The following is a 24474-nucleotide window of genomic DNA, read 5'->3' on the forward strand; positions in this document are numbered from 1 at the left end:
GAATTATAAATGCCAACTCAGACTCTGACTTAACCCCTACCTAACACTGGAGAAGAAAATGGCAAACCACTCCAGTACCTTTGCCAAGATACCCCCATGGACAGTTGGTCCCCAGGGTACCTATGTCAAATTTTAAATGTCTTCCTTTATAACATCATACTTAGATATGTTTTGAAACCTTCTACTTAATCTGTGGGTAGACTGATTATAATGAGCTATTACAATTGAAATCTGAGATTCTATCTTGAATGATTTCAGGCAAGTCATGTCCCTTCCCTAGGTCTCAGTTCCTTTTTCTGTGAAATGAGTGGGACCAGGGAGTCTTCTAGTTTCAAGTAGTAATTAAGCCCTCTGTATTTGCTGATATTATTTGTAATTTTAAAAATAGGCAAAGTAGAAATTTTAGGCAGATATTCCTAAAATGCATAAAAGGTAGAATTTGACACATTAAAAACATAATATCCTTTCTTCAAGTTTATTAATAATTGTGTATGCTAACATTAAAATAGAAGTTTTGTTTTGTTTTTCTTAAAAGTGTAATAGGGCATATGCATAATTGCCCTGCTTCCTTCTTACTGGCTATTTGTGCTAGCTCAGCTCTTAGGAATTTTGGGAATGAGAAGTCCCTAGATACTTCCAGCCTGCCAGGTTTAATTGGGCAATAAAACACTCCAGCACTGTCCTGAAGGCCATAGCATTTTTGGCAATAGCAGGAAGAGCGGACTATTCAAGACTTTAGAAAAGGGAGTTAACTCTACTCTTTAAAAAGGAAAAATCTCCAAAAGAAACTGAAATGGAAAAGCAAAACAGTGCTGGTCTTCTTGCTGTTCTTTGCACTGAACATTCTCACCTCTCGACTCTGCCTTTTCATTGGCGATCTCATGCTGGAATGTAGAATGACAATGTAGTAGAAAAATAGAAGATTCAAGTGTCTCAATCAAGCTGTATGCAACACAATTCCCATTAGACAATACATTTTTTTTTTAAAGAATGCATTTTAAAAAGAATAATATGTAGAAATCTTTCCACCAATGTCTCACAGTTAGGTTTCAATATTTTTTATTTTGTTTGTAGCAGAAGATAAGTCATTCAAATCTCACCTCTGATACTACCTTTGGAAAGTGAAAAAGTCAATTAGTTTCCCTGGGCCTCACTTTTCCTTATCTTGAACATGAAGGGATTGAGGGAGATAGCCTCTTGATGTGAATTGTTTCTGTGATTTGTTTCAGTTGTATGTAATTCTTTAATTAGTGTGAATTGTTTCTATAGTGCCTTTCACTATATTACAATTTTTTCAAATTACACATTTATATGTATTCATGAGGTTAGAAGAAAATAGAAAGGTTAATTTTCCTGTATCTCAATATTTTATAATGCTGCAACATTCATATGACAATTATAAAATACATCCATTCTTGGTAACATATCAAATGACTCAGTCACATTCTTTAAATAATTCCTAAGTGAGGAATCTTCAGGTGTGTTAAATATGTTTATAAAATGTTGTGGAAGAAAATATCAAATAAGAGCGAATGTAATAACAAAAGAGCACTGAATTTAGAGTCAAAAAAAAATCTGGCTTTGGGTCCTTGCTTTCATGCTTGTCTTGGAAAACCCTGTAAAAACTATTTAAGCTCATTTAATCTTCATTTCCTCAACTGTAAAATGAGAATAATAATATCTACCCTATTTATCTACCTCACAGGCTTATTGTGAAGATAGGAGATAAGGTCTATGAAAACACCTTATAAAGGGCCCTGCAAACTCTGGCTGGTTGTGAGAATTCATTTCTATGCTCTTTCATTTCTTTACAGATTCTACCTATCTGATCTAATCTGGTTTTTTATAAACATCTATGATTGACCTCATGTCCCTCTGTTTATGTCATGAAGGCAGGAGACAGGTATGGAAGCCATATAAGGCATAGTGAGCTTGATTTCAAACACACACTCATACACACACACACTTGCATACACAGTTCTGCTAAATTGAAAATCATTTAGTGCTAAAGACTGGCAATGTCAGAGTGAACTAGTAAATTTTGGGGAAAGCAGATAATTTTTGTTGGTTAATATGTTTGATAGGGAAACAATAAAGTAGTTAGTAAAAGTGGATATTGGCTCTTAAAGGATTCCTAACTTAATAAAAATCTGAAATTATATGTAAATGTGTAGGGTGGGAACTCTGAAAAGGTATACTTGAATTACAGCATGGTGCTTATGGCTGCATGCTTAATGTGGTGTAGTGAGGTAATCCTACTAAAGGATTTAAGGGCTGAGGGAGGAACATAGCTCTGTTAGCCACAGCTCTTAGCCAGAGAAGACTTCAGGCTTCAGACTCCAGAGTCCACTCCATCTTTGACCAGCCACGTGGAGATTCTCCTGCTTCCTTCACTTCTCCACCCTCAGACCAAGGACTTTGCCTGATCCCGAGGTCCTCCAGAGAACTAGCCCGGACATTACATAAATGTACTAAATTAAATGTCAATGGCTTAAATCATTATAATGGGATGACAAATGTAAAACACTTTGCAAACCTTAAATTTCTGTGTAAATGCTAGCTTTGTACAATGACATTTTGGAAATTTAATTCTAGATTCCACTGAATTTAAATATTCTGAAGTCAGTATACTTGGAGACTTCAGATGTGATGTCACATAGGATACTATACCTAGAATTGGAAGGGACCTTGGAAATCATCTTGATGAGATTAGGGTTAGGGTTTAAATGATGAGGTTAGTGGCACGTTTGGGGATCAGGGAACCAAATGAAGAGATTGGGCTCCCCTAAATCCCCTTTGGATTTGACACAGGGTAGGGAGTTGTAGGAACCCCCTTTCTAGCAGCACAAAGGTCCTTTGTAAAGGAATTTACAAACCCCAAAAGCTAGACTGATTAAAAGAAGTTTATTATAGGCATTGGGAAGTCAGCTTTTCCTATGCATGAAGAGAAAGACTGAATTCTGAGTGGCAAGGTCCTGACAGAGAAGTAAAGTTTCTAGTAGAGAAATCCTGACAAAGAGGTATAAAGTCTTAGGTGAGAGAGTTAACAGAGGGTAACGCTGAAAGAGAATATCATTTCAGTGGGCAGAGGCTTGTTGCTATGCATGTTAGGTCCTCTGCAAAGACTGAGTTTAAAATTGGCTCTTTTTATAATAGAAATCTTGGCAAAAGCTGGGATTGCTCTTGATGGGGGCTAATGGGTGGAATTTGAGCTGGAATTTGAGAACTGAATGAATGTTTCTTGATGAATCTCAAATTCAATGGGGTTAGAATCTCCAACTCCAGACTCAACAAGCCCTACCTAGAAAACAGAATGAAGTTGTTTGTCTTGTTTCCCTTGGGTGGGTTCTTTTCAGAGGCCAAGATTCAAAGAGACTTTTTCCTTTATGGAGCTTTTCACATGCTTTACCTCATGGCTCACCCCCTAAGTCAGAGAGAGGAAAAGAGTTTCAGGGCTCCCCTCATCAATCTAGTCGGACATCTTCATTTTATTGGAGAGGAAAAAGATTTAGAAAGTGATTTGATAGATAAAAGTTAAGTAAATATCGAAGATGGCAAATGGGACATGTCCCTTTGATATGTCTGCCTTTAAGAGCTCAAAGCATATGAGCCCTTTGATCTCAGAGAAAAATGAATAAAGTGAGACTCACAGAGTATGGAAAAAAATCTTCAATTTATTATGCTGTTCAGCCTTGTTGATATACATTTTTGCAAGCGTGATCAGTGTGTGAAGAATAGACAATTCCCAATCACCATTCAGAGAAGCAGCTTGGGGGCTTTGCGTATGCATGGTATCTACCAAAAAAGAACTGATCCAGCAACTCAGCAACTTGCTCACAGGTAAGAGGCCCTCCCTATTTATCTCTGCTTAAGTAGCCACTGGCTGTGACCCTCAGGCTTACTGTTCCAGTAAGGTTTACAGAAAAAGAATTTAGGATACTGAATGTAAATCAACATGCTGTATTCACTTCTTTTTTCTGTTTTTTTTTTTTTTTTTAACTCTCCCATGGTTTTTCTCTTTTGCTTTGATTTTTCCTTCCAAATGATTCATTAAGCAATGTGTGTTAAAATAATTTATTAGAAAAAAAAGGAAGTTGTTTTTTTGGAGTCTCTTGCTTGAGACGATTTCTTTTCTCATCATTTCTTTCTGATAGTGTTGAAAGGAGGAAACTTTTGTCCTTGAACTGAGCTTGAAATCATTGCTCCTTACTCAAGGTGGCAGGAAACTTATTGTGCATCAAAGTTGGAGATGGCCTCAGTACTTCCTCTAGGCAGAATCCCTTAACTTAACATCCCTTTTCTTAGTTAGCAGGTGAACATGCCCTTCTTCCTGGTTGGCACACAAATATATTTATGTGGAATGGCTAATTATGCCCAAAGTGACTTTTAGATCAGTCTCAAGTCATGGAAATTACTCCAGATGAGCATAAGCTTATTCAACAGACACCTGTTAAGATCCTTATATTCACTTGCTGGTACAAACATTCTTCTCTGCTCTGAAATTTAACAGTGAGCAACCAAATAGACTCCTACTCCAGTGCAATCCCCAAAAGGAATCTCTAAATTTTGCCAAAGCCAAAGGCCTAGGTTACATCAGGGGAATACCCAGAATCGAGGCCAAAAGCAATTAAAAAGTTGAAAAATGCTAATAAGATCCAGAATCGACTAACAAATATCATCTTCCTACCAAGTAAAACCAGGGAAAGCCCAATGAGGCTACTGAAAAGTAAAGCTCAAAAACTACAGAGTATAAAATTTATAGGGAATGGGCTTGTAGAATCATGTGGCTTTACAATTCACAAACAAGATGCTACACTGAATTCATACACTATGTGGGCTAAAAGGAACTATATCTTGCCCTTTCTAGAACCAAGTGACTGTGAAGTATGCATGTATTCAGTATAAATAAAGAACCAAAAAATATATCAACACATATATATAAAGAACTGGGAACCAGGAAGATTTCCAGCAGTTGAGGAAAGGTTAAACTGAAGTATAGCTAATAATGGTTAGAGGTAGAAGATTGCTAAGGAGGGAAACTAGTTACGTCCTTTTAGCTTGACTCACTTTGTGAAGTACTAGTCATTCCCAAGCTTCTCTCTGTCAGGAGTGATTTTCTCATTAGTAAACACTCTCAGTCCCTCAGTTCAAGGACAAAAGTTTCCTCCTTTCAACACTATCAGAAAGAAATGATGAGAAAAGAAATCGTCTCAAGCAACAGACTCCAAAAAACCAACTTCCTTTTTTTTCTAATAAATTATTTTTTAACACACATTGCTTAATGAATCATTTGGAAGGAAAAATCAAAGCAAAAGAGAAAAACCATGGGAGAGTTAAAAAAAAAAAAAAAAAACAGAAAAAAGAAGTGAATACAGCATGTTGATTTACATTCAGTATCCTAAATTCTTTTTCTGTATACAGATGGTATTTTCTGTCTATTGGGATTACTTAGGATCATTGAACTACTGAGAAGAACCAAGTCTTTCTTAGTTGATCATTGCACACTCTTGCTATTATCGTGTACAATGTATTTCTGGTTCTGCTTGTTTCGCTCAGCATCAGTTTGTGTAAATCTTTCCAGACTTTTCAAAAATCAGCTTGTTGATCAATTTTTTATAGAATAATAATATTCCAATCTTTATATACCATAACTTGTTCAGTCACTACCCAATTGATGGGCATATACTAATTTTCCATTTTTTTGCTACCACAAAAAGAGCTGCTACAAATATTTTTGCACATGTGTATCCTTTCTGGGTCAAAGACTATGCAGTTCTATAGTCTTTTGGGTATAATTCCACATTGCTCTCCAGAATGGTTGAATCATTTCATAACCTCACCAACAATGTATTAGTGTCCCAGTTTCCCCACATTCCCTCCAACATTTATCATTCCCTTTTTCTGTCATCTTAGCCAATCTGAAAGGTATGAGGTGGTATCTTAGAGATGTTTCAATTTGCATTTCTCTAATCAATAGTGATTTAGAGCATTTTTTTTAATATAACTATAGATGGCTTTAGTTAATTGAACATTTTTCTGTTCATATCCTTCAAAACACTAACTTCAGCCAACTTTCAGCCCATTTTCCAACCAGAACTGCCTCAAATTCATTAAGTCTAAGTGTTGGTCTGGACTCACAGACTCATTTTGATTTTGAGAAGCTACAAAAAATATGAATCAGTAAAAATTTCTTTTCTGTACAACTGTGAGCCCTAAGGCTGGAAGTTCTCCAAAATTATGAAATCTATTTCTCCCCTTGGGTAGCTCATGATTACCCTGGTATGTACAAAGAAATCAGTACAGTAATAAAACCACAGTCTCATAGAGAAAATCTGTTTCCTTAAAGCAAATGGAAAAACAGAAAGCAAATGGACTTAAAGAAAAAATGATTAGTGATGGGTACAGTAATGCCCACCTATGACCCAACAATTGGAGAAAATGAGAAGGAAGGATGTCTTGAATTTGGGGATTTCAAGCAGCAATGGACTATGCTGATTGGATGTGCTTGATAAGGTCTAGATTTAGGGAAGCAAAATGAGATTAGAGTTTCTGGTTGTGAGAGATGTTAAATGATAAGGTCTAGTGGCAGGTCTGGGGTTCAGGAGAGGTTTAGCTCCCCTGTACCCCCTTGGGATTTGGCGCAAAGGTAGGAAGTTTTGGGGAACTCCCTTGGAGGGAGACGTGCAAAGATTCTCTGTAAAGGAATTTACAGACTAGAAAACCTAGATTGATAAAAGAAGTTTAATTATAGGGATTGGGAAGTAAGGTTAGAAATCCTGACAGAGAGGTATAAAGTCTGGTTAGGGAACTAGGTGAAGGTAAAGAGAGGATAACATGGAAAATGGAGTTTTGTACTGAGAATGCAGTTTTCAGTGGACAGAATGTCTTGGCAGTAAAGGGAGCTGCCAAAGTCCATCTGCAAAGGACTTTAGTTGATGGAAGGTATTATATTGAATGTCTTAGTGGGGGCTGGGACAGCCCAAATTGGCTCAGCTCAAGCTGGATTTCAGCTTGAGCTGAGTTTGCATTCAATGAGTTCCTTCAATTCAATAGGACTGGAATTCCTTTTGCTAGATAACAGAAAGAAACTGTCTCCTTCACTTTCCCCGGGGCGGGGTCCCTCACTGAGGCAGAGTTGAAGGAGATTTTCTCCTTCAAGGAATTTTAGAATTTCCAGGTCCCTTCTTCATGTTCACTAAAAACTCAGCAACAATAAGAGAATCCTACTAGAAGTGGGGAGGGAGAGAAGCGATCTAGGTTGCTTAAAGGAGTTAACCTGTCAAGGTCAGAAGTGAACACTACTGATTAGTAGTGGGATCTAGCCCATAAGTAGTAGCTCTTGTAGGTAAGGAGATAATGTTAAAAACAAATCAAATAAGCGTGGATTAATAGGCTGGTGGACTACATGATGAAGGGAAGAGGCAGTATAATGAGTGACAACCTCTGCATTGTTCTGTCTGGCTTACATTCCACCTCCACACAGTCCCAATATCGAAGCCACAGCAATCCCTGCCCTTTGCTTCTGCTGACCTCTCCTTTGAAGCTGCCTGCACCACTTCCTTCGAGGGCTCTCCCTTCCCTACTTCCTTTTACTAAGTGCTCAAGGTTTCCCAAGCTTCAGGATTTGGCAATGACAAGCAGTAAATGGGCAAGGGAGGAAGGGATTCCAATAGAGACCATAACGTAGTGTTAGATAAGAGAAAGCAATAGGAACAATTGCAGGAGTATTAGGGAAAAAATCTGAAGGGTGGGTGCTGGGGTGAGGGTGGGGGTGGGGAGAGGTAACAATGAAGAAGACAAAGTAATAAGGTATTTCTTAAGGTGTAAGAAAAGATGGAATGCGTAAAATTTATGACCAGATAAAGATTTTTCGTGTTCATAAATAAAAAAATTTAAAAGCAACTCTTTAAAGATTGCAAAACACATACATACATGCCATCTCATCTGGTCCTCACAACAACCTTGTGAAGTAAGTACTAGTATATTCATTTTACAGATGAGGAAACTGAGACTGGGCCAGATTCACAGTACTAAGTAATTAGTGCCTAAGAAATAATTTGAACCCAAATCTTCCTGACCCCAAATCTGGCACTTTTAGCCACAATACACCGCAATGGGACTCTACAAAATAACATAATTTTGGCAAGAAATATTCGGACTTTTCAAAGCAGATGAATTTTTCATGCACGTGTTTTGGAAATTGGAATACGAAACACTTTATTTATTTTGATTTTTATAACTGCAGAACACGTTCTTGAAAACTACTTAAATAGCTCCCCGGCGGAATGCGGCTGCTGGCTGCAGGGGCAGCCTCCAGCGGCCAAAGCACTGTGTCCTGTCGCCCTCTGTTGGTGCTGCGTAGTCATTATTCAAGCCAGAGGAGCTTCAGGTGTAGAGGTGGGTGGGTCTCATTTATTAAGCTCTTCCTCCTTTAAGTACCTGGGAACCAACGCGCCCAGAGGCTTTCTGGCGAATGGCTCGCACTTTAGTGATTTATGATGAGGATAAGGATCGCTTCAAGGTTTGCTAAGGGCTTTACAAATATCTCATTTAAGAAGACGATAGCAGTCAATATTTAGTGTTTACTAAATGCTAGGCAACTGTACTAACAATTTTGTCATTTGAGTCACTCCAAGCTACCCTGAAAGGGAGGCTGCTTGTGTTATCCCCATTTTATGGCTGAGGAAACTGAGGCAGAGAAATGAAGCCAGGGTCACACAACTATTCATTGACCAAGGCAGAACTTGAACTCGAGTATTCTTGATTCTCTGGCTTGTTTCCTCGTAATAAATTGTAGCCATTCGTACAGCGGTGCAACAGGCAGGGGTCCTTCCACTCCAAGAAAACACTGGCTCGGGGTTTGGCGCCCCCTCTCGGCCCCAGCCTTCTCCTGGGAGGAGAGGGCGACTCTGCGTCTGCTCTACCTTCTCTTCGGTACATTAATAGCACGTGCCCATTAGTTCTCCCCCATTTCCAAGAGAAATGAAAGCAGGAATTCTCGGCTGGCGCTTGGCAAGATGTAAAGGAAAAAGATGATAGGAAGAGCCAGCCTTTGGGAAAGGAGGAAGGAAAGTTAGAACAAACAAGTTGTCGTTTCCACCTGCAACTCTGAATTAGCATGGTTAGTGCTGGGGGGAGGGGGGTTGAGAAAAATGACGCAGTTTCTTGTGATTGGATGAAGGCCTATCCATCAAACTACGCAAAGAAACGCTCGGTCGTAAGCCTTGCGCATGTGCGCCAGGGGCCGTCTCAGGACCCTGTTTGCCCGGGTTCTTTCCCTCGTGTTAGCATGAAGAGGGGAGAATCCCCCGGGGACACCGGAAGTGAGGGGCAGATTCGACTGGGATTCTGCGTTCTCTGCGGCCTGCCAGCCTCAGGCAAATCTACTCTCTCTCGTTTTCTTAGCGACCAGCTGAGGCGGAAGCAGGGCTGGGACGTAGCCGTCGTAACGTACGATGACATCATCCCAGAAGCGTTCCTCGAGGGCGAGAACGCTCAGGTGCTGGTTTGTTGGGGCCGGAGGTGGGCGGGCACGCAGTCTCAGGAGACCATGGAGCAGTCGCTTTCGAGTTTTCGGGGAGCTTTGGTTCCTTCCGGGGCGCTGGACTTCTTGGGTACCTCTTTAGGAATTCCCAAGGGTGGGAACAAGTGCTAGGCCAGGAGCTGCTACTTAACCACTTCTATTTCCACTCCCTTTCATTCGTGGACCCAGGAAATGGTTTCTCGCGCATGAATGCTAGCTATTATTAATAATACTTAAAGACACAAAATACATAAGGAAAACTAATTATACGGAAATGCAGTTAATAAAAAAGTTAATGAACTCTGGGTTTAAAAATAATCTAAACCAATACCTTCCTGTTACTGATGAGGAAATTGGGGCATAAGAACGTTAAGTCACTGCCCAAAGAAGGCGGCAAACTCTTAATTGGCTTCCACTGTATGCCAGGCACTGGCTTAAATTCTTTACCGATATCTCATTTGATTCCCACAATCAAGTTGGGAAGTGCATTAATTAGTAACCCCCTGTCACTCATGAGGAAGCTGCAGACAAAGGATAAGCGATTTGAGGGCCGTCACAATTTAGTGTCCGAGGCTGCCCTTGCCCGTGGATGTCCCTAGCTCCAGGCCCAGCCCCGATATCCAGGTCTCCCAGAAGCCCTTGGGAAGCTTACCAAGGTGGGAAGCCTGGTGGAGCCCCAGAGTGGCCGCTTTCTTGTCAGTCCTTGGCATGCATTCATCTGGCCTCTTCCCCATTTGTAAGCCATCTTCCCTGTAGCAACCCTGTGAGGGGTGTAGCATACATTGTTACTAACTCCATATTGGAGGTGACAATAATAACGGCTAACATTTACGTAGCACTGAAGCTGTGCCATGCAGGCTCAGGGCTAAGAGCTTCACAGTTACTGTGACCGTTTGAGCCTCAAAACAACCTTGGGTAGTAGCTGCTATTATCCCTGTTCTGTAAGGGAAAGGCAGGAGTAGCTTCCCCCGGCACAGCTAATCGGGGCCTGAGGCTGGAGTGGGCTTGGGTCACTCAGGTGTACTATGGTGCCCTAGGTCCTCAGAGATGGTAGGCCCTTGCTCTTCCCCGACTGAAGCCCAAGTCTTCTTCCAGATTCACTCTCTTCTGTGCTGTTGGCGGGGGTTCTTGGTTATTTGTCCTTTACAAACTGGGTCCCTGATCATTTATCTCCTGCGCATTTGGAGAACGGGATTAGCTGAAGTATATACAGGTGTGCTCTGGAGAGTGCTAAATGTTGGCAGTCCCTTGGACTGTGGTGTGGATGGTCTGACTTGTACCTTCTCTTACCACTCTGTTCCCAAGCTTTGTGAAATAGTTTTGCACAATGTGCCATTCTTAGAATTAGTTTTTCTCAAATGTTGGCATTCCCATAATCCTTGGACTGTGGTGTGGATGGTCTGATTTGTACCTTCTCTTACCACTCTGTTCCCAAGCTTTGTGAAATAGTTTTGCACAATGTGCCATTCTTAGAATTAGTTTTTCTCAAATGTTGGCATTCCCATAATCCTTGGACTGTGGTGTGGATGGTCTGACTTGTACCTTCTCTTACCACTCTGTTCCCAAGCTTTGTGAAATAGTTTTGCACAATGTGCCATTCTTAGAATTAGTTTTTCTTAACCCTGTGTTTTTCCCCATCTTGTTTTGTGAATGACAATTCTCTTAGATTTTTTTCAATTTGAAGAGTATTTTAAGCATACAAAAGTCATTGTGTTTGCATAATCCCTCCTAGACTCTCTCACCACAGTTAGATTATTAATTTTGGAGAGTCTTTTTTGAGTCTGTCTCTTGTCTAAGAATAATGGTAAAGAATGTATTTCTTGGAGCTTGGTATTTTTTTGTCTTTTATAACCCACTTTAGAGTTCATCTTTATCATAGTATCATAGATCATAGTATCACCTACTATTAAACGTATGTTTTATCTTTTGTAGCCATCCCAGTGGAAATCATTCCGACATGAACTTTTGATGTACATTGAACATTTCTTGATGGCCATCATTAATGGATGCAAATTATCTGCCCCAACCTTGAGGACTGAAGTCATGTGGGAAAGTTTTGTCGACTGTTTGAAAAATCAAAGTCTTATATCTTCCGGAACAGGAAAGACCCAGGGTTACTGTTTAACCAACGCAGCTCCTTTGAAACCTTTATATCTAATCTTGGATGACAATTTTTATTACCAGAGCATGAGATATGAAGTCTACCAACTGGCTCGAAAATGTAATTTACTGTACTTTTTCTTGTTTCCTGGTAACTAAATGATGCAGTAGGCAAAGTGCTGAACTTGGAATCAGGAAGACTTGAGTTCAAAATCTGCCAGGGATACTTCCTGAACAATTCATTTAAACTCAGCCTCAATTTCCTCTTCTGTAAAATGGTTTTAATAATAGCTGAAAATCAAAGGAGATAACATATGTAAAGCACTTTGCAAACCTGAAAATTCAGTATGAATATTAGCTTATAAGAAAATGATAGTAATATCAGTCATTATATTGAATTCCCTCAAATCTGGCAGTGCTTTAGTTTGCCTAAGAAGTTTGTTAAATTCTAGAGATCAGAGCTGGAGATATTGACTTTTTTGAAAGTGAGATAAATTTTCAAATTTTATAGTTACTGCCTACATTTTTAAAAAGCAATACATCATAATCTCCTGATTTCAAAACATTTACTTATGAATATTTTTCTTTTAAATCTTTAGATTCCTCAGGCTTTTGCCAATTATTTTTAGATTGTCCAATTGAGTCCTGTCTAGAAAGGAATCGGCAGAGAAGTAAACCAGTACCTGATGACACCATACAGCTGATGGCAAGAAAGATAGAATCTCCAAATATTCAGAAAAATGCATGGGAACACAACAGCCTCACTGTTAGGAGTACAGGACCTTGTTCAGATGACAAGTATGTTCTGATGATCAAGACTTTTGCTAGAATATATTATTAGATATTATATCTCTAAATACAACCTTGAGACATTCTACAGTGACTGCCTATAAAAGGATTTGCAACAAATAGTGGAATAGATACAAGTTTATTTAGAATTCTGCCTAAAATCTTTGTCCTTAAACAAATTGATTACAAGAAACTTAGAGGGTTTCTTATTCATGCATTCAAGAATTGTGATAATTATGTGCTTCCTGCAGCTACAGTCCTTCACTGTTAGCTTTGTAAAATACTTCTCCCTCTCACCCAGTTAATTCATTAAATAAGCATTTTATGTACTTCTTGGGTAGAAAATGCAACTTAATAGAGAAGATAAGACATGCAAATAACAGACTATTTGGGTCTAGACTGTAATACAAGAAATATGAAAAGGGAAAGTTCCCCTTTCATCAAGAAAAGGAGTTGGAAAGGTTTCTGTTGAAGAAGGGGCATCTGCAACCTTGAAAGAAGAGATTTCATCAGACACAGATTTGTTTGAGGCATAAAGGTACCCTGTATCAGAAATGTCAAACTCACAGCCTAAGGAGGGAACCAGATTCAATGTAATTGAGAAATGTTTAACAAAACAAACAAAAATACGCTGTAATATAATGTTCACTTGTGGTTTTCAGACACTGTATTGCTCATAGGAATCCACTAATATTTGCTTGACATTCTGTTCTACATTATTGTATTGGGTGGAGAAGAGAACAGGACAAAATCTAGAAGTATATCCAAGAGAGGAAGGTAAATCAGAACTGGCAAAGCCAGAATCAGAATGTGTATTTTATTCACTACAAAGAGTTAGGGAAGAGGTTGTTTTGGTTTGTTTTTCCCGAGGCAATTGCCGTTTTGACTTGCCCCAGAGTCACATAGCTAGGAAGTGTCTGAGACCATATTTGAACTTAGGTCCTCCTGACTTCAGGGCTGGTTCTCTATCCATTGTGCCACCTAGCTGCCTCCAGAGAAGAGTTTTGAAAGGGCTCATGGCATTGGGAAAATTGTGAAAGTTCTGGGAAAGGATTGGAGAGGGAAGAGACCAGAGGCAAAGAGATGGTTTCGAGTTGATTTCAGAAATACCAGTGAGAGGTAACAAAGACCTGAAGGATACTGGTGTCAGTGTGCATGGAGAAGACATGGGAGAGACACCAAAGAGGTAAATGAAACCTAGATTTACTAGCTAGATGACCATCACCAAGTCACTGAATCTCACTCAGTTTCCTCATAGTAAGATGGAGATGATATACATATTATCTACCTCACACAGTTGTCATGAAAGGCAAATGAGATGTGTTTGTCAAGAACATTATAAACCTTAATTCATGAGATAAATGTCAGTCGATTGATAGAGTATAAATAACACTTATCACTTAGTTGGATATAAGAGAAAAAAGCTAAAGATGACTGAAATTTCAAGCCTGTATAATAGGAAGATTTTGGTGCCAAAAAAAAAAAAAAAAAGTTGAGGAAAGATATATTCTGGGTAAACAAGGAGTTTATTTGTGGACATGTTCATTTGCATTGTCTGATAAAGTTGTCTAGTAATTTATTTAAATTATAGACTTGGAATTAAGGCAGGAGATCAGAGCTGGAGATATATGTGGGTGTGCAGGGGTATATGTGTTTGAGTGTCATGTAATTAAGAAGGTGATCACTAAAGCAGAGAGTTAAGAAAGAGAAGATACTAAGGAGAGAGTTACTAGATACATCCATCCATAGGGAAGGGGAAGAAAGATGATAAAAGTGAAGACAAATGGAGTTGTTGGGCAGATAGGAAAAAACCCAAGAGGGAATCGTTACAGAAATCAAAGGAGGTGGGAACATAAAGGTGGTGTACTCATCAAAGGTCAAATGCTGCAGAGAGGTTGGGAATGAAAATTAACAGACCATTGGTTCTGGCAGCTAAGATCTGATCATTGGGAGACCTTGAAGAGAGTACTGTCACAGAACTGGGTAGAAGCCAGATTTCCCTGGATGAGTAATAATGGCTGGTAGAAAAGGAGATTTGAAACAATCTAAGAGACTGCTGAGTGACAAGTAGATAGAGCCTTGGGCTTGACATCAGGAAGATGAGTTCAACTCTAGCCTCAAGCATTTACTAACTCTGACATTTGTGTTAGTTCTTCACTTGTAAATGGGAAACACTGGAGAAGGAAATCACAAACATATCTACCATCTTTGTCAAGAAAACTGTATAGATATGACTAAATAAGTAAACAACTAGAAGAAGTGAGAACCTGTTATTTGTAAAAGTTGTGCATTCATAGGGGTATTAAAATTAGGTAGCACAAATTTGTAGTGATGCTGATAACAAATATAATGGTAATAGCATTTATGGAGCATTTTAAAGTTTACAAAGGCCTTGTCTATATATCATCTCATTTGGTCTTCATAACCTTGTAAGGTAGGTGCTGTTATGGTCAATAACTTTATGTTGAGGAAATCAGTTTGAGAAGTTAAGTGACAGGCCCCCAGGGTCACATAGTCAAGAGATTTTTTTTTTGGTAACTATATTCATTCTCCTAAAATGAGATATCTTTCAAAGAAAAAAAAATTGTGTGTGTGTGTGTGTTGTGTGCATAGCATATAGTTATATAATGTGCACAGAAAAATAATGTTAGGTATAAGTTCATATTTTACACAAACTAGATTGGGGAAGATGGGGAAATTGTGACATATTCAAATTATTAATATGATTTCAGTAATTTCAGCATAATTAATTGGTTGCCTGTTCCCAGAAAAAATACATACATTTTGTTTAGTTCAGATTCAGGGATCCTGTGATATGCCAAAGCAGTCATCCCCAGCTACTTGAGGATATTCAAAATAGATATTTTTTACTAAAAGCAGGGAAAAATAACAATAGCAATAACAATAACTTTTACAAAGAGCTTATTATGTCACATTATACTATAAGGCACTGTACTAAATATTTTCAGTTATTTGCTCCTCACAACAATGTTGGGAAATAGGTGCTAGTATTCCCATTCCACAGATGGGGAAATTGAGGCAAACTGGGTAAATGACTTGTTCAGGGTTACATAGCTAATAAGCACCTAAGGCTGGAATTGAACTGACACCTTCCTAATGCCAGGCCTACTATTCTATCCATTATGCCTTGTCAATTTGTAGTCCTTACCCCAGCTCTTAACTCTGATCCTTAGTTAAATCTATGAGTCATGTAACCTTGACATACCAATTTATCAGTTGTCTCAGAAACCTGAACCATTATACCGCTAGGCAGTATTTGTGCTTGTTCAACTGCTGGGTAGGTGGGACGTTTGGATTTCCTTGTTCAGTAAAACAGGCTGTGCTAGAAGTTGAATATCATGTGATAGAAAGAACACTAAGCTAGGAATCAAGAGACTTGGGTCCTAGTCCTGCCTTTTCTACTCCATCATTGTACCTTCAGGCAAGATACTTCATCCTTCAGTTTCTTCTATCAGATTATAAGAGTTGGCCTAAGTGACTTCCAAGAACTTCCCATTTGGAGGTTTCTCTCCCTAGTTTAAGTGAAATACAGAATTACACATTCTATCTTCAGCATCAAGGATATCTCAAGTTTATCTGTTGATAAAAAAAAAAATCTATAGCCAGCCCACTTCTCCCCTCCACTAAAAGATGATAACACATACCTCATCTCTGGAAATAAAGGAGACAGATGTTTTTGCCTTTTTTTTTTTTTTTAAAAGAGTAAGAACATGAGGTCATCTATACAAGTGTTATGTTACTGGAAGGTACTTAATTCATATCAATCAATATATATTATGCGAAATGAGCAGCATTTAAGTGTTTCATGCCTTAGGTAGGTACTTTACAGTTTTTTGATGCCAGAATTGAAGTTTTGAAGACTTTTTGATTTAAAATGCTTCTAATTTTTTTTAAAAAGATGGTTTCATGACTTTTGAGAGCCCATATTTTGGATCTTTATTTTAGAAAGTTATAAAAAAATTAGTTGTAGAAGCTTGAGCTACAACTTTTTTTTCCTAAAATTGAACTTTATTGTCACCAATTAGTTTTTAAACAGTATGTTTCATTTTTTTTAAATAGTAAATTCTTTTACAGCGTAGAAGTGATTGATTTACTGATTACTGCTTTGAAAAATCCAATACGATATTTTGAAGAAAATGTAGAACAAAAGGTAATTAATTCTTCCTTTATACAACTTAGTTTTGATTTGAAGAAGTGCTCTTTTATTTAGTGATGATTTATGCCAGGTTGTATTGATGAACTGTAAATAAAATGTTGACATCAAATATTAAATAAAAAGGTACTTATTCATATAGTATTTTTAAATATTCATTTACAATAGTCACTTTATAAGAATGCATTCAGGAACATAATTTACAGCTTAGCTTATTTTGCAATATCTAAATGACTCCAAAAACTACTTACCTTGAACTTTCTTACATTCTTTGGGCACCATTCTCTCTCCAAGTCTAGGCAGAACAAATAATGACATCCTGAGTTGAAAGTAATGACCCAGGAGTAACTGCACTGCCCATGTTGTATATGTATTTATAGAAACTTTTCATTACTTGTTTATTTTGATTTTAAAAATTATATTGGGACAAATTCATTGATTATGAGCAATATTTAATGAATGCCTAATCAAACTTGGATTGTATATTATAGTCTATACTACACAGGTGGCATTTAAATGTTTGTTGAATGAATTAATATAGCAATATTATTTATATTATATAGGAAACTGATCGAATTATTTGTTCAACTAATACTCTTCATCAAGCTGATCAGAAATTCAGAAGAATTATCTCTCAGACAATGAAGAAAGCCAAAGGTATATAAATATATAGATATATATTAGCTCTTTTAATATGTAAGATTAAAATAAATCAGCCACCTAAAATGTTTTAATATAAATTTTGACTTTTTAATTTCATTCTGATAGCATCTCCAAAACAAGTTCTAGCTAGAACTTTAAATTGCAGAATTGCAAAATACTAATACAGGCCTCAAACATTATGTCATAGAACTATGAATTTATAATATAAATTACTCCAAAGAACCTCTGATCTTTTTAACGTGGGTCTTGCACACATAATTTATAATCCATCCATGTATTTTCATTCTCTGAGATTCTTGTCTATGTTGTTCCATAAGTTCTCCACACAGAATCTGACAGATTAAATTGGGGGTATTGATGTTTTGGAAAAATCATTTTTCATAAAATTCCCTTAAAGAGCTTTACTATCATATGTAAACTTAATTCATCTTATATAATGTAGCATCCATTTTTGAGCAACATGTTAAAAAAAGTGAAGCACTATTTTGCTGGTTTGGCTTACAAAATAAAATGCCAAATTAAATGCCCTATCATATAGGAAAATGTACAGCAGAGTGAAACAAAAGGTAAAATCATGTTTAATTTATGGGCACTTTTATTGGGTATTTACATTTTTTTTTTGGTTTCTAAATTGAACATGAAATTGTACCAGAAAAAGAGTATAACAAATTGTGTACCAAAATAAGTTTTCCAGGTGACTTTATGGGCTCAGGCCACAACAGAACAACCATTGGTCAGATTATCTTTATCACTGATAACCTTTGGGTGATGTTTTTCCAGAAATTGTCTCCCAAATGGGAATTTCTTGTTCATTACTATATTTTATACCAATAAGATGACTCACCTGTGTGAATTCTTTATCAAAATAAGGATTTCTTCTGTCTAGCATTATTTCATTGGTAGGAGTAAATATATGAACTCTATTATTTAAACAAATTTCTTTTGTTTGAATAATTTCAGTTAATAGCCCTGTATCACATAACATTTTTGTCTCTTGTCTCCATAACTGCCCAACAAGTGATCATTATTTATTCTATTCCAAATAATTACTTTGTGCCTCTCCCTATCCTCCAGAGTTCTGACAATATATAAATAGGCTGTATTTGTTTAATTTGTAAAAATTGCTTAAGATTGTATTTTTCTTTTAGATGAAAAAGTGAGTGCCTACAAGCTGAAACGTCTAGCAGAAGAACTTAACAAGCTTAAGGCAGATTTTTTGGAAGATCTACGACAAGGAAATAGTAAAAGAATTTCATGCTTTCATCAAAATAGCATTTCAGATGTCATTCGCTTATTTCATTATGAGAGAGATAATATTGTGCAGAAATACATTCCAAATGAGTATTAAATTGATTTGCATTGTGGATGGATCATTTTTTCAAGCAAACATTCACAAACTAGTTAAAGATCAACAGTTTAAAATGAATTGTTAGCCAGGGAGGTCAGCATATATCTAGTAAAAGAACACTATCCTAAAAGATCAGCATGCTAACAAAGGAAAATAATTATTTAAAGTGTATCATGTGCTTTTCAGTGAGCGTGGCCAAGCAACAGAAGTTTGGAAGTACCACAATGCTCTACTGTAGGCAAGCAACTCAGGATAAAAAGCTGAAGAGAGATGCATAAAATAAAATAAGGAGACATAAACAAAACTTAGCTAGGAAATTAGTGAGAGTGTTTGTCTCTGATGCTGATTGGTTCCCAAATTGCCCAGATTAAAGTAGAGATGAGGTGGCCGAAGATAATAAACATAAAGGGAAGATAAATGTTTAAATAGAGAACTGCAATGGGTTCTTGATTCTTTCAGTATTAGGCTAATACTACTGAGGGAGAGAAGAGCTAGAATGATCTGCTTAGCCATAAACTTAGGTTGAGGTTGCTTTGAGGCAATGTGGTTTAGTGGAAAGGGTTTTAGGGTTCGAAATATGGAGAAACCCAAGTTTGAATTAGATTGTTAGCTTCTTCAGGGGAAGGACTATCTTTATTTTCTTTATATTCTTGAGACTTAACAGTGTCTGGCACATAGGAGGCACTTCATAAATGTTTGCTGATTGACTCTTGCCTTCAATACTGTGTGACCATGAACAATTCATTTACCTCTCTGAGCCTTGGTTTCTTCATCTGCAAAATGATTCTTTCTCAAAGGATTTAATGTGGGAATCAAATAAAACAAATGTTTAAAGTGCTCTGCAGATATCAGAACAGCATTTTTGCTACATTGTTGCTTAGTTAAAGCTGCTTTTGCTGATTGATACTATATTCAAGTTCAATTAACATAATATAAATTGGGTTATAAATCTTTTAAAAAGGATATTAGTCATTCAAAAGTGTTTTTTATTCATATTTTACAAAAGCAAAGCTTCACAACATGAACTGCACTAAAGTTGAGTTATTCAGCATTAAATTCTTCTGTAATCGCTGCACAATATAATGTATCTTACATCCATAACTCGTTTCATTTTTTGAATACAAAATATGCTCTTTACATTGAAATACATATTAACAAAAGTGAACACAATGCATATAGACTCTTAAAACTGACCAATAAAAAAATATTTAGGAGGGAATGTTTTTTTTGAATAGGACATTAGTTATACATTTTTCTCAGAGCCTGAATTTGTCATGAGGCCTGACTGAAAATTTCGTAATTTAACATTCCCCGTGTCATATAAATCCTGCACTTTTATGGCAACACATCTATTTCTGTATTGAAATAGTGGTAGAACATATCCTATGGGATTATCCAAAGTTTTTACTTGTTTTTGCCAGTTTTTACTTGAATTTCAAGAAGCTGTATTTTTACACTCCATTTGTAAAATCAACTAACATTTTTCCCTGTTAATCTTCACAGTTTCTTTAAAAAAATGTTAGTGAAATAAGTTATCTATCAACTTTAAATCTAAAGTGTTTGTTATTATGTTCATTGAACAAAAATAAATTTAGTCTCAGAACATTAAAATGTCTGTTAACAATAAAGTACTATAAATAGTGCATGTTAAACTTTTTCCAACAAATTTTATTTATAAAATGTTTGACTAAAAATAAAGGGGGCAAAAATATGTGTTTAATACTTAAGTGTAGGAATTAACATTCTTTCAAATAATTTAAATAAATTCCTAAATTTTAAAATACAAAAAAATTTCATAGATTGACCTTTAACAATTTAGTGCATTTCAGCATACTGAGAATTAAATTTAGCTTGTAAAGCAGACAATGACTTTGGAATACCAATCGTGCTCTTTATTTTAGGTTATAGCAAATATTCGTATTTACATATATTTTTGTATTTAAAACTGGAAAACTATCCTCTATTTAATTTTTAAATGTACATAAAAAATCTACTTTTAGTTGTCAAAAACATTCAAGTTATTGTTTGGCACAGACGACAATATATATTCTGCATTTCACAAGCAATTTTTTAAAAGTTAAAAATTCCATTTTATATTTTGGGCTATATAGGAGTGTATTTTTTTTTAATTCAAAATGTTTCAAATAATTATATTTCTTTCCTCCCACACTAAAATAAAGTACCAAATCTTATAGTTAGATTCCTACTGTAAGAATGATTTTCAAATAAAATAAGTAATACTGCAAAATAGAATATTTGTTTCTGAGGCTTATACCTTTAAATTTTATGAGGAAGAGAAACTTATAATTGTTTTGGGGAGATAGTTTTAAATTCAATATACTGAAATACTTTGATCAAGATGAATTTATAATTTATGTTAAACACAAAAGCATATTTTAATGGCTTTCCAGCATTCCCACTTCAGTGGGGACTGGAGAGTCCATTAGCTTTACACAATTGGGGGAGCTTTATTATTTGTTAGCTAATGGCATCAAGATTTTCCATTTTGGTCTAGAGGTCCTTTTTGGTTAATAAATATACTTTAAAAATTAAGATTTTCTATGTAAGACTATGTAATATTATTTTCAGATCCAAGCTACATTTAAAAATTATCAGTAATTGTTTAACCAACCTAATTGTTTTTTTAATTATAGTCTTGGGGAAAAAAAGTTGCCTTCTCTTCATAGTGAATTCATTCTACATTTAAATGGTACTTATAAAGTATCTAATGTCACTTTTAGGAAAATTTCTCCCTATAGTTATGCTTCCATTCTTTATCATTGAACTGATATAAATGCCCTTCATAGATGTATAGCTATATACAATCATCATCATCATCATCATTATTCTTATTTACTGTTTGGCATGTCTGCAAATGAGCATGACAGTTTGAATCCAAAAAAAATATTGGCACTAAACTAGTTTACACAAGAGTTTAAGGCTTGTTTTGAATAGGCTCACTCTTGATTTATGTTACATTACTTTTTCAAATTAAATTTTGTTTATATATATATATCCAAGTTTCTGTAGCTTTCTGAGAAAAGATTGTCAGGTAAGGAAGGGAAAGAAGGAAGGGCAGAAAATCCCAAACCTTTTGAAGAATATTTTCCAGGACTAAAAAAAAGTAATTGTATAGGATGACATTCTGATGTTCGTCTTTGGTAATCAAATTATTAGAAGGAAATTGGAATACCTATTAGTTATCTAGTTTGTCTGATGCCTATGACACCAGAAAAAAAATTAAAATGAAAAAAAGTACAAAGTTAAAGAAAAAGACATTTTCAGGGACACTTCTGTGAAATAGTAGGTACCATTATTCCAAGAGATATTTACTTTGCTTAACTCTTTTTTTCAATAGACTGAAAGTGCAATAGTGTTCATTGCAATGGAAATTGGACACCACCTTTTCACCCATGCCAAAACAGAGTAAAAAAAGATACAAATATGAAATTTTATTTATTTTATGTCATGGAAGTGAACAATATATTTTCAAACTAATTTTAGATGCTGGGCTTTTTTTCTTTTCAAGCAAAAGGTATTTGAATTTTTTTCATAACAAATTTTTATTTTAACATCAGAAACTGTGTATCATTTTTTTCCCCCTTGGCAAAAAGGCAATTTCCTAAACTGAAGTGAGTTAAAGCCACTGTTAGTTTATAACTGACACAACTGCTTGAATTCAAAACATGGGAATATAGTTATCAATTAAAAGTCATTTTAAAATAACCCTCACACTAAACATTAAGTGGTTTGGTTTAACATATATTTTTTTTTAATTCACCATTTTAAAACATGGTAGAAGTTACAAGGTACGAAATCACCTCTACAAGCTGAAATAACATGGATGGAAGTACTAAGACAACTGAATGAGCGTTATAAATTGTTTATGAGTGTTAAATGTAGGAAAATTAAATGAAGGCTCATAAGTTATAATTATACGCCAATTCTTATCTAGTGAACAAAGAAAAAAAAAAGACTTCAAACTAAATGAAATCCTATCTAACCTTATCAGTAACACATAAATGACCCTGACAAGACAAGAAAAATTTGTCTCCATTGTCAAATTTACAATTTAGAAACGTAAGATATGATCTTTTAAATTAGTAGATACCTCATTAAGGATGATAGAAACATGAAATTTTAGAAAAGCAAGACCAAAAAAATAGCATGATGTGATTGTTTTGTATCAGTGCTGGTTATGTTGCCCTCTTGCAAAATGACAGGCAAAATCATACTTATTTTTACATTTGCATCCACATATATTACACTGAAAAGGGTTTTCAAACCCATGACATCCCATGTGAATTGTATAAAGGATATTGTCTGCAAAGTACATGTCACAGTGCTGGCAGTGATGCAGAAGCTGAGGGTCCTGAACTGGCAGGGCTGGAGCTGGCGTGCTGGGCTGGCTGTTACTTATGCTGGGAGTACTAGTGTGAGCGCTGCGTTCACTGCTCGGGCCTGCCACAGGGCTATAGTTCCTCTGACTATGTGATGGCCGGGGTTCGGGACTTGTAGGAGATGAGTTCTGAGGAATACTTGTTGATACAGCAGAAACAACTGCTGGGGTGGTGGGCTGCTGAATCATAAAAGGCTTTTCATCAGGGCATGGAACAACATCGGGGGATGCTGGGTTTTGATTCTCAGGTGGCAAGCTAGATAACTGTCCTGCTAAAGTAGATAACTGATTTAAGGGGTTGTCAACCATGAGTTCTTGTGGGTCCCTTGGCAGGCCACCAGTCTGCGTTGTTTTTCCCATGCTTTCAAATGTATCAGTCTGGATGTTTGGGATTTCATGGGTAAAATCATTCAGGTAGTCTGGTTTCTGAACCACCATGGAAGGTGGACTCAAATTGATAAGTGCTCTTCTGCTATACCCTAGATTGCTAGTCTTCTTTTGTAAAACCCCCCACATTTTCTTGCTGCTTAAGGAAGACCTAGTACCTTTAATTGGTACCATTTTATGTTTACGCCTACGATGATGGGAAAGATTACTTCTATCGCTGCAGCGGAAAGAACATAATTCACATTTGTATGGTTTTTCACCAGTATGGGACCGCATATGGGCTTCCAGATGACGCTCATAAGCTGATGCAAATGGACATAAATGACACCTATGAGGTTTTTCACCTATAAAAATAAAAGAAACAGTATGAGATTTTTTCACCATAAAAAAATTTTAAAAAGATATGGTACAGAAGAACATTTAGAAAATTTTATGATCATTTATATTCACTGAATTTAAAAATGTAGAAAAACTATCTTGATAAACACAAAAAAGTGATACATTTGGAATTCAACTCTAAACATTACTATGGGTTACTTAAGTTAACAAAAAATTCACTTCATTCTAAGAAAGTAATCACAGGATTAAAAAATAAGATGCCTTCAGAGAGCAAAGGAAATAAGACACTTAACACAAATAATTACAATATGAACTAGGTCATAAGTAGAAAAGTAAGGTTCATTCTAATTTACAAAAAATTCAAAGAACAAAGAGATCATCCCTTTCCTCATCACCACATATACATAATTTAAAGTAAATTATTATTTTTATCAGCACAAAATTTGTGATATCTATATATATCAAAGACCATACTGTTATAAATTTTATTTTATTAGCTATAATCAGTACTCTTGCAGATAAGAAGAAACAGTGGAACAATCACAGTATGTGACTAATAATGATATTCCCCACATCATACTGTAGACATGTAATGGATTGCAAAAGTGACATCAAAGACAGGAAGATGAGACTTTAGGTCCTGACTCTGAGACCTCTTGGTTGTATGATCCTGGGAAATTCTATAATCTCTCTGCTCTTGACTGGCTTAAATTTCAGAGATGCTACTATTATATTTTATATCATAATATATG

At 36.1% G+C, this 24474-nt stretch overlaps 2 protein-coding genes across 5 annotated transcripts in view; one reads left to right on the forward strand and one right to left on the reverse strand.

The window, feature by feature from the left end:
• Positions 1-9130: 9130 nt before the first annotated feature.
• On the forward strand, positions 9131-19443 carry PSTK (phosphoseryl-tRNA kinase). Of its 2 annotated transcripts, none has more exons than XM_051981604.1 (6): positions 9131-9505; positions 11456-11744; positions 12223-12421; positions 16508-16583; positions 17150-17243; positions 18398-19443. In XM_051981604.1, exons 1-6 carry the CDS (start codon positions 9176-9178, stop codon positions 18595-18597), a joined length of 1188 nt encoding a protein of 395 aa, XP_051837564.1. In that variant the 5' UTR covers positions 9131-9175; the 3' UTR covers positions 18598-19443. The 2 variants fall into 2 exon arrangements, with proteins under 2 accessions (XP_051837564.1, XP_051837565.1); XM_051981605.1 differs by lacking the exon at positions 9131-9505 and adding an exon at positions 9627-10259 and having other exon boundaries at positions 16493-16583.
• Positions 19444-19562: 119 nt separating this feature from the next.
• Positions 19563-24474, reverse strand: part of IKZF5 (IKAROS family zinc finger 5) — a 39527-nt gene continuing 34615 nt past the window's right edge. For all 3 annotated transcript variants that reach the window (XM_051981600.1, XM_051981601.1, XM_051981602.1), the window contains one exon: positions 19563-23727. In XM_051981600.1, the coding sequence (XP_051837560.1) occupies positions 22784-23727 (944 nt within the window). In that variant the 3' untranslated portion in view covers positions 19563-22783. The remainder of the gene's footprint in view (positions 23728-24474) is intronic.

The sequence above is a fragment of the Antechinus flavipes genome, chromosome 2 (genome assembly GCF_016432865.1).
Source record: "Antechinus flavipes isolate AdamAnt ecotype Samford, QLD, Australia chromosome 2, AdamAnt_v2, whole genome shotgun sequence".
In the NCBI taxonomy this organism is placed as follows: domain Eukaryota; kingdom Metazoa; phylum Chordata; class Mammalia; order Dasyuromorphia; family Dasyuridae; genus Antechinus; species Antechinus flavipes.

Excerpts from the sequence above, each read along its gene's own strand:
- PSTK (XM_051981604.1), top strand. The coding sequence starts at position 9,176 with ATGAAGGCCTATCCATCAAACTACGCAAAGAAACGCTCGGTCGTAAGC. Across the intron at positions 12,422-16,507 it reads GGACCTTGTTCAGATGACAA|CGTAGAAGTGATTGATTTAC; the intron begins GTATGTTCTGAT and ends ATTCTTTTACAG. Across the intron at positions 16,584-17,149 it reads AAGAAAATGTAGAACAAAAG|GAAACTGATCGAATTATTTG; the intron begins GTAATTAATTCT and ends TATATTATATAG.